We start from the raw sequence: 10,597 nt of genomic DNA, 5'->3' as shown, positions 1-10,597 counted from the left end.
TCTTTAGTGAGCCAAAAAAAGAACACTATATACTATGTGAAATTAGATTAAACAGTTAATATCAGATTGGTAGGGGTTTAACTCAAATTCATAATTCCTCACTCAGAATTTAATTCAGGAAAATTAATGCATTATTTTTATTGCTTTTCAATTGGATTATTTGTTAATAAGCCAACATAACATTAATTCCCAGTAATTGTTTTTTTTTCATCGAGGAGTTTCACTGAGAAACCTGACATTTAGAATGTAAATCTCCTATGTTTTCTTTGTAAGCAACCTACAGGATTTCGTTAGATTTACATCCACACACAGCAGGCATAACCTTTGTAAGAAAGTATCCAATAAGTTAAAAAGTGGATGTCCAAATAGTAAAAGTAGACACCTGACGAGATGTGACTGAGAAAGAATCCATAACCAAAAAATAATGAGTTATAGTTTCATTTATTTTATATACATGTATACAAATTGACACAAGAACAAGAGTGCTTAAATATTCTGATATATTTCTGATATATTTTTAGGTAATTTTTTTTAAAAAAAAGCCATTAAAAACAACATAACTTTTCTTTGGTAACAGAAAATAATCTGTGCAGAATATGATCATTTTTTTAAAAAGATTTTAAACTAAATTGCACAGTCAATGTTTTATGCTTTTATGCCACTTTATTACCGGATCATAAAACTGACAATCACAAAGATGTTGGAAAACCTCAAACATAATAATATGTCCACAATATGACCGCTCTCCACCAAGTACAGTTTTGTTTTCTTTAGGAATCACAGTCATCACATAAGAGTGGATAGGGCACAAAACCTCCAACTAAGAATCACAGCTGAGCCATCATATAACGTATCAGTCAATGACACACATTAATAGTACTGTCAGGATAAAATACTTTAGGTATTGTGAGAAAAATTCACTCTCTTCGATCCCTTTCGAACTCTAGATATTAAAGTATGTTTCGAGATCTCAAGGAAATCCATACAGCCCAGTCTTGTATGGCGTACTAGATAGGACTTCTGCTTTACCAGCACATGTAGGAACTTAAAGGGGTTGTCCCACAAACAAAGTACATTTTAATAGATCTTAGAATAAAAATAAGTTTCACAAATGGGTATGTTAAAAAAAAAAATGTTCCTGTGCTGAGATAATCTTAGAAATGTGCCCCTGCTGTGTACTGTGTAATGGCTGTGTTTGACAGTGTAGGAACATGGTCTGATCATACCTCATCTCCTGAGCAGGGGAGGAAGCAAGAGAGAGTATACAGATATTACAGTATGGGGATCACAGCTGATTCTTTCTGTGAGGTAAAACATGTTTTTAAACAGGCAGTGAAATGTTTTCCCTACAGAAAGCAGCATCCCATGCTATCCTGTCTGTACACTCTCTTTTGCTTCCTCCTCTGTGAAAACTGCTTGTAAAATTGGCTCCTTAATGTTTTTGGCAGAGGTCTTGAGTGAAAATACCATTCTGTTAAGTGTCCACAGCTCCTATGCAGACTCATGTGTCTTAATTAAAGAATTCTTAAAAGAAAAAAAGTTGTTTTTTTACAAATATGTTTGACAAAGGTTTAAAGTGAAGCCATTTATTGTCCAATTTCATACATTTTAGGTAGTTTTATTTATTAAAATCTACTGTGGTCCCTAACCTTGAAGACACTGTGCACATGAATAACCATTCAAACCAAGTACGGGCGCTCGGCGCACTAAGGAGTGGACAAACATTTAATGGCACCTTCCCGTTTTCCCTCTATCTCCGCCGTTCTCTAACTCGATGAAGCCTGAACTGTCACTCAAAGAGGAGGAGGGGGCACTCAAATGACTGGCTCCACTATGATGCACCGAGTGGCAGTACTTGGTTTGAACAGTCATTCTGTGCTGACAGACTCCCTTTAAAATCAGTTGTTCTCTAAATTTGTAATATTTAAGTGTCAGGTTTTGATAAAAGCCTACGAATGATTTCTTTTTTTTTTTAGAAAGTTAAGAACTAAGAGTAATACTTCCATAGTAATATCCAAACACTATCGCCGTACAATGCCTCCATAACACCAACAAATAAAAGTGTTGACATAATACTGTCAAGCTGTGACCTAATGTGAACGTGAGTGCTATACCACTCAATATAAAATCAACCTGAAGAAAGTAAGGTGAAATTAAGCCACTGGTATCGGTGGAGGACCTTAAATTGTTGAAGCCCAAAGTTGTCCTTCACTTTATAAAATATAGCAGGCCCAGGTATTTCCATATGACTTCTGACTGAGGCCGTATACTTTTCCATTGATATTTGAGACATCTAAAATAAGAATTCCTATTAAGCAAGGGACTTTATAGAAGTAGGATTTTAATTTCCATGATGGCAACTCTCTTTTAATAAGAGTCATAACATTTCATCTGTAATCTATAACCTTAGGGCGCATTCAGACGTTTGAACAAATGAGTCCGAGATCGGACAGCAATGCGGGTCACCCAACACAAGCGCGACAGCTTCATATATTTATATACGGCTGTCATGCTGGGGTATAGATGCGCCCTTAGGCTGGCTTAACATGTTATTTTTGCAACTACAAAAACCCCCCCCTAATTTTAACAATATTCTAACACAATTCATCATTTGTAGTTTGTTAGTTTGTGTGACATCAATGTGTTTAGTAAGAGTATTGCGTGAAATAAAATGGGTTATTGAATTAATTTTGTTACAGCATATAAAATATATTTCTTTATACATAAAGGGTATAAATTTATCTTAGTTGTAGTGTATGCATTGGATTAAATGCGCTGAATTTAATATACATGTTTAACTTGTTTTGCTAGTGTTAAGAGTCTTGTACAAGTCTTATTTATTGGACATTCATGTTACTACATGTATAGAGAATGCCAGTCTCAATACTTCTCACTTTTTTCCCCACAATGATCCTTAGGTATGGATTTTCTTCCCCTGCCTTCAACTACCTTGCTCCTTATGACTGACAGATTTGTGTGTGTGTCAATTAAAGAGAAAATGGTAAGGAGGGCAAAAAGGTTCTGCCCATTGGACACATCTCCATTGGTTTAATTTGGCGCTGCCTCTTTTCCTGTACCACCATTTTGAACCAACTAAACTGAGAAGAAACATTTTTATTCCTCAATGCTATGGCCATTGATAAGAACAGAGGGCCGGACAAAGACAATCTGAGTTTGCAGCGTCTTAACCAAGATGTATTTTAAGGTGAAGATCACTCTACCCCAAATGGGTGAACATTTTTTTTACAATGATGATCCAGCTTTTAAAAAAATCAAAATCTCCTAGCACAACAAAGGGGTTATCAATACGGTTTAGAACTACAGATCTCAAAAGGTGAAATCAGCTCTAATCACCAGATTTGGCAAATTTTTCCCCTAAATTCTATTTCTGGTGGCTAAATTTGCAGTGAATTGCAGTTGGTCCATCTGTCCCGAAATGATGTTGCTTACACTGAGGTTTCCTAGTAGTATATGCTACTTATTTTAATGTTTTTATCAGGCTTCAGTGATTTGGAATAGGAGAGAGATTTCCTGCATACAATTTTCAGATGAAAGAACAGCAAGCAGTGCTAACTGTAGGATTACCACCTTCAGAAAAGCATGGTATCATAGTCTCTCCTGGTTAATGGCGTTCTACCACGTGATGCGATAGCTGCAAGGTATTTTAGGGAAGCCCATACAGTCTTTGACTCATGCAATCGACTACAATGTGTAACATGATGAAGGATAATTTTGGGTGATTACTGCAAATCAAATGACTCATTGTTTGAATTCATGGGGATCTGAGGATTTTAGGAAACTCAATTTGTATTGAATCAATTGGGTCATCTCTACTAAGAACCCTTTTATTTTGGAAACGACAGGAGACCAAGAAGGCAGTCTTCAGCAGTTGGATCTTCTGACATGTATCTACAACAAATCAGACCCTACAGTAATTATTACTATTTTCCCTTTAAGTAACACTGTATTCCACTGACTGTGCATTGTGCTACCTACAACTAGATTACTGTAATATTGTAACAGGATGGATTATACTCATCCATACCCACCTGATTATTTCCATAATCAATAGTATTGGAGCTACAGAAACTGATGGCTGAGCACATGGGTTTTGTCTTAAAAATATTTTTTTCTAGAATACGTACACTGAGTAGTTGCTCTCAGCGTGATTATCATTAAGGAGGCACTTATAAAAAGAAGTACTGCACAAAAAGCAACTAATAGCTCAAGATAAATATTCAACAATTATAACAAAAATACAGTAGTCCGAAAGTATCAATGTGATATTGTCATTTTTTTCTCTTTCCTACACCAGGTAATTCAATGTGTTCCTCGTGAGACGTACACGTAAAAAAGTAAAGCAACATAGGACAACAAATCAAACCACTATAAAAGTGTGAACTAACGGCGCCTTGAAAACAGATTTTGTAGTCTTGCATTTTCATACCCACTTATGCATTCAGAGTTCTCGCAGTCCTTTTGCAACTCATTTGAAGGGTTTAGTAATTTGGATTAAAATATAAATCCTTTAAAAGAGGATTTCCAACTGCAATAAAAAAAGGAAAGAAAAACAACCGCCCAAAAATGATAGCCATGGCATTGAGCAGTCCCAAAAATGTAGCTGATCGGTATTTGTTTTTCTTTTAAATTGAGGACTGACATTTGATTATTCTTTTTAACTAGAGAATTCTTATTTCAACAGTAAACTAGTATTTTCATCTTCTACGATTTCCTAGACTATAATATTTGGGAGGAGAAACGAAAAGAAAGTCAATCGTCTTTCTCAAAAAGGGAAATAAAAGGAAAGAAGGTTAGGGACTCAAAAATAACCAAAGATTTCAATAAACGTAAAAAAATAAAATTTCAGTCTCATACAACAATCATACAAACACACCCGACCACAGCTTATACGATGAGTTTTTGAATAGGTCTATCAAATATTCTTTTCCATAATAAAATCAATTCTCCTATGCTTTGTACATTTTCCTGGCAACATACTTTTGGCTTATTATAGACAATGTGTCCATATATTAAAGCCCATGTGTAGTTTTATACAAATATTAATAAAGTGCACATTGAGTATGGCTATTTTAAGAACAACAAGTCTCGAGAGATCCTTCAATGATCTCCCTATGGCACTGTCAATTGGAAAGTAAGTTCGATATGGCTGCAGATGTAAACAATCCATCCTGGAATGAATGGTTTATTGCATAGATTTCCAAGTGATTTCCTTAGCTTCGCTCTCTGCAGCGAGACATTTCTACAAAAAATGGCTGCAATGTAGGTTTCATATGCTTGTGCTTTCTGTACAGTCCTCTGGTATTTTTTCTTCTGACCAGCTTCTCTCAGAGATTCTGTCAAGATGCTCTATCTCATGGAATCTCTCGGCCACGCATTGGGCTGTGAGTCTGGCCTCTGGGTCATGGTCCCAACATTCTGTGATGGTTTCACATACTAGCTGAATACCCTGGGGAATAAATGCACAAGTTAATACAGATGTATATAAATGTCTTGACCGTATTAATTTTTAAAAAAGCCCATCATGGTTCAGATGTAGCAGAAGCTAAATGTGTCCTTCAACCCTGAATCATGGTGTCTTTTGTCACTAAATAACTGATGGAAATACATAATATCACATAGAGTCACAAAAAACAAGTTTAAAGGAAACTTGTCAGGCAATTCATGCCTCCCAAATCGCGGACAGAATGAATCGCAGCCTTGCTGCATGATAGCTAAGAATATACATTTTGAAGATCCGGCCACAGGTCTGGGAGACCATAAAAAGAAAGAGGAGACTAGTTCTCGGCTGTTTCTTCTCACTGCTGCTGCAAATAATTGACGTATGTATGTAATCCGAGACCTTTTAATCACCTCTAGCAGTGCTGGGAAGAGCCGGCCAGAGGCAGAACCAGCCTAGTCTGGACTCCAGCTGATTCCAAGCTAGATCTTCAAAGCAGGGGTGGACATACTATTAGTGCAACCTGTGCAGAAGCACAGGACCCAAGAGATAAAGGGGACAACTTGCACCTCCAAAGCAGCAAAAAGCTTTTGTCAGGGACATTATTGGACCACAAAGGGCCCATATACTGTTCTTGCACAGGGGCGCTCTTCCGTCTTTGTCTGTCCCTGCTCCAAAGTATATGTTCTCCAAAATGACAGAGCATCTAAGAGAAAAAATATACCTGGCTGCCATCATGGCAGCGATTTGGGCAACATGAATCGCCTGTCACATTCCCTTTAAGTAAAATCTGTTCTTGGAGTGAGACTGTGATTGACTACTGTTAACTGGATGCCATATGTGTACATGAAATTCTTGGCTCCACTTTGCCATATTTTGTTCACATTTAAAACATTTCGGATTTTAAAAATTTGCATTAAACATAATTTAAGTAAAACTGTAACAGCATTAGTGTTCCCGGCCAATTTTTCCCAATTATTTTCACATATGTTAGGCCTATCTTCTCATAATGCAATTGTAGTTCCTCCTCACTGCTATCTAGCACTTTATTACTGGCCCTACCAAAGAGGCAATCTTAGAATACCAATTATCCCTACTGCAATAAGAGGATTAAAAACAGAAATTGTTTTATTGCTGGCCTTAGGTGTTACAGAACCTTTAAAAGATTATGTACCATGATGCCCCACCCCTTCAAAAAAACAAGTTATACAGTATATGCATAGCATTGATGATGTTTTCAAATAATACAATTATACAGTGCATGCATTGGTTTAAGGTACCCAAATAGCATTGTGTAATCAAACTATCTTTAGGCACTTTAGGCACACGGTGCGGGATGAAAGTGCAGGTAATCATACTTGCTAACATTTAGAATGCCAAATTTGGGATTTTTAAGCAAACATGAACATTTAGGATATCCACCTCTCTTGCATTTCGGCCTGTGAGATTGTCCCAGGAAAATAGCCCTGTGTGCAAACATGGCCTGTTCCTAACTTCCCAGACTGTCACAACACCTTCATTAGAGATTGGCAGTGATGAGTAAATTTGTTGAAATTCAAATTTGGCATTTGGCTCTAATTTATTAAGGAAAGATGAGCAAATTTGTTTAAAATGACTTGACATTACCTTAAATTTTACAAAAAATTCAGATTCTTCTAAATAGGATTTTTTTTGCCACTTGGTTCGTCCAGTCACCATGCTAGCACAGTATTTATGTATGGCCACACAGGCAATCCCCGCATGTTTTGTGGCTGTCTATCAGCAGTGAAACATGCGGCTATGGGGACGTGAACATCTCACTCGAACACTCGCAATATTCTGTGCATACCCGAGCACCCTCGGCAAACTCGAGTAATGGGCACTTGTGCTCATCACTAGTGATAAGGAGTAAATTTTAGATATCAAACACCACAAAATTATTTTTATTACACATCGCAAATACTATACTGCATATTCATTAACATATAAATGCTATATGACAAAATCTTACCTGATGGTTTAACCAGGTATTAGAAATTTCTGGTCTACCCCTGTCTCTTAACACGTTGTCCTTCATGCTTTCAACGCATGGATGCTCCCGTACCTTGGAGCCAAATGGTGGTTCATAGTCCTTTACCTCTGAAAAACATAATTGGATATTTGAAATTTAGAATATAGACCTTCATAAGGCCTTAATACAATTACGGTAGTCCTCTTTTAGCATTATTAAAAATTAGTAAATTACTTGCAGAATCTCTTCAAACTAGATGTTCCTTCATCTCAAATAAATCTAAACAGTTTACAAAAATGGATTTTACTCTCTCTATCATATTGTAAAAGTTTCCTGATCAGGAATAACAAACAACAAATACCTGACAATGACGATAAAATGCTCATTTATGGTAAAAATCTTTGGAATACAGAGAAGTTAACGGGGAACTGAAATATGTATGCAGTAATAGGAGGATTAGTGAGGTATTTACGGACATTGAACTTGCTTTGAACATTACCATTCAACACTTTTACATAGTTGCCTACAGTCTTGAATTTGACGAGACAGTCCCAGTTTCTCAGAAACAATTCCATTTTACCAGGCTGAAAACGTGTGATGTTTCTGACAACCTTTCCAAGAGTGGGCAGTCCCGTTTTGTTTTGTGGCCAATCCCGGGTAGAGTTGGGTCATTGCTGGGTGAAACTGGGGCCAAAGTTATTCTCACAGAAACAATGTTGATAAAAATTAATTTAAAAGAAGATTATGGGAAGTTTGGGTCTTAGTGCAAATCATTCAAGTTCTTAAAAAAATCAGCAAACAAAGGTATTGTCATAATGGAACAGTTAGGGTTCTTCAACAATATGATTCTACGAAGTTTGAAGTATTCAATTGTCTAGACTGTAAGGATACTCGAGAGGTCGAACCTTAAAAATCAGTTCATTATTATTATTCCTCTTACACAAAAGATTAAAAAGTTTGTTCTACAGAATCAAGCAAAAAACATTTCTCCCAGATATTTTTTGACACGTGACTTAAAGGGTTTATATGAAATTTTCCTTCTCTTTTGTACAGGCAAGAACTTACTGACAGGTAGTTGCTAAGCAACTGCCTGTTCTGCCCTCCGACAATATGTGCCAGTTCAGAGTAGTCACGGCCACTCCTGACATCAATTCTCCAGCTTCCAGTAACATCACATAGACAGAAAATCTTATAATCTGTTCTGCTCTGTCAACAGGGTGTCACTGTCAAGCTGATTAACAGCCAGCTCCCTGCTTCCTAACTGCGGGGAGCCGGCTGTCAATCAGCATGACATCGGCAGTGGTGACACTCCTTTGAGAGAGCAAACTGGAAGAGCTGCTCTGTCAATGTGAGGTCAAAGGAAGCAGAAGAGTCACTGGATGAGCAGGGAAAGATCATCACTAGGCAGAACAGGCAGATAGTTAGCAACTACCTGCCAGTAAGTTCTTAGCCCTAAAGTCTCAGGCTATGTGCCCACGATGCAGAAATGAAGCAGAAAATTTCTGCAGCATTTCTGCATCTCCCTGGCAGAAAAAAAGCATGCAGATTGTGCATGCGTTTTTCCTGCAGAATACATGCGGATCCACATGCGTTTCCGCATGCAGATTGACAAGCGCTTTCCAGGCGATAGCATCACTTGGAAAGTGCTTGACAACTAGGTCGCACTGTATAAATCCATGCAAACAGCATGGATTTATACAGTGTGAACCGTAAAAATTAAAACAAATAAAGCTATACTCACCCCCAAGGCCCCGGTGTGTGCAGCAGCGCTCGTTCCTGTCTGGTTCCCGGCTGCCGGCATATCGCGAGACAGAGCGGTGAAGGGCCTGCGGTCACATGACTGTGACGTCACCGCAGGTCCTCAAGCGATGCCAGCATTCAGAGAAAAGCCTTCGGAAAGGTGAGTATAAACTTTATTTGTTATTTTATTCTTTTTTTACAGGTAGAATGGCACCCAGGTCTGGATGAGAGTCTTCTCTCCTCCAGAACTGGGTACCATCTGCACATAGAGACGCATAGAAGCCGCTTGTACAAATGTACAGTCGCGGTTTCTATGCGTTTCAATGCAAGTCAATGGCGGGAGTTCCGCTGCGCTTCCGCAAAATATAAATGACATGCTGCGGATTTTTGTACGCAGCATAAACGCTGCGGAAAAATCCGCAGCATGTGCATAGAACATACGGAATCCCCTTGGGGACCATGGGGTGCGGATTACCTAGCGTTTCACAAGCGTTTCCGCTGCGGAAATTCTGCAGCATAAACGCTTGAAAAACGCTACGTGGGCACACAGCCTCAGACAACTTCTTTAATGGTAAGATATGATTCATTAAAGTCAAAAAGTCTATTCACCGCTCCAGATTTCAATGGTTGTATGCCCACACTTGACGATTGCACATGATGATTGTATTGTAAGTCTTTGATCGTTTCAGTTCAACCTACTGAACTAGGTCTACAATTCTCTTAAATTTTCTGCACCATTTTGCAATGTTTGTGCCAAATTCACATATAAGAATTGCATGCATTCCATATAAAGGGACAAAAATGCAGCATTTTTGTAAAATTGCAGCAAAACTGCAGAATTTTTATGTATTTTTGTAGCAGGCATGCTGCAGTATCTGAATATACATTTACATTACTATTTATTGGTGTTTTGTGACATTTTTGGAATTGTGGTAAACATGACCCATGTTTGCTATGATTTCACAATTGTTGAAAAAATACACCATTATTCTATGATTTATGTGATTGTAACAAAGAAAAACACTGCTGTGCTCTGATTTTGCCACAGTTAGGAAAAATGTGAAAAAAGAAGACGCTCAGGTTGTGGATGGAGGAGGGTTCTGAGGCCTTCACTAACCGGGTTGAGTTGGCTTTGTTGTGTAGAAGTGCCAAACTGATGCTGCTGAATATTATTAGACTAGTAAACACTTCAAAACTTCCAACTACTTTATTAGCCTTAGACGCTGAAAAGGCATTTGACAGAATACATTGGCTATACCTGAAACAATCCCTTATTAAATTTGGCTTCAACAGTTGTTTTCTCTCATCAGTCATGGCCCTATATTCCAATCCTCAAGCAAAAATTTATGTAAATAATTATCTTTCAAACCCTATCCCCATCACGAATGGTACCAGGCAAGGCTGTCCCC

The 10,597-nt window shown here is 37.8% G+C and overlaps 1 protein-coding gene across 1 annotated transcript in view; it reads right to left on the bottom strand.

Moving 5' to 3' along the window:
• Positions 1–1,124: 1,124 nt before the first annotated feature.
• Positions 1,125–10,597, bottom strand: part of TGFBR2 (transforming growth factor beta receptor 2) — a 111,205-nt gene continuing 101,732 nt past the window's right edge. The window contains exons 9-10 of the mRNA XM_073678030.1: positions 7,449–7,576; positions 1,125–5,467 (exon numbers count right to left, since the gene is read on the bottom strand). Coding sequence (XP_073534131.1) covers positions 5,288–5,467; positions 7,449–7,576 — 308 coding nt within the window. The 3' untranslated portion in view covers positions 1,125–5,287. The remainder of the gene's footprint in view (positions 5,468–7,448; positions 7,577–10,597) is intronic.

Source organism: Phyllobates terribilis, unplaced genomic scaffold, assembly GCF_046119375.1.
Source record: "Phyllobates terribilis strain yellow unplaced genomic scaffold, ASM4611937v1 Scaffold_4__5_contigs__length_816908805, whole genome shotgun sequence".
NCBI classification, from domain to species: Eukaryota; Metazoa; Chordata; class Amphibia; order Anura; family Dendrobatidae; genus Phyllobates; species Phyllobates terribilis.
This window is presented reverse-complemented; position numbering and strand designations above follow the sequence as displayed.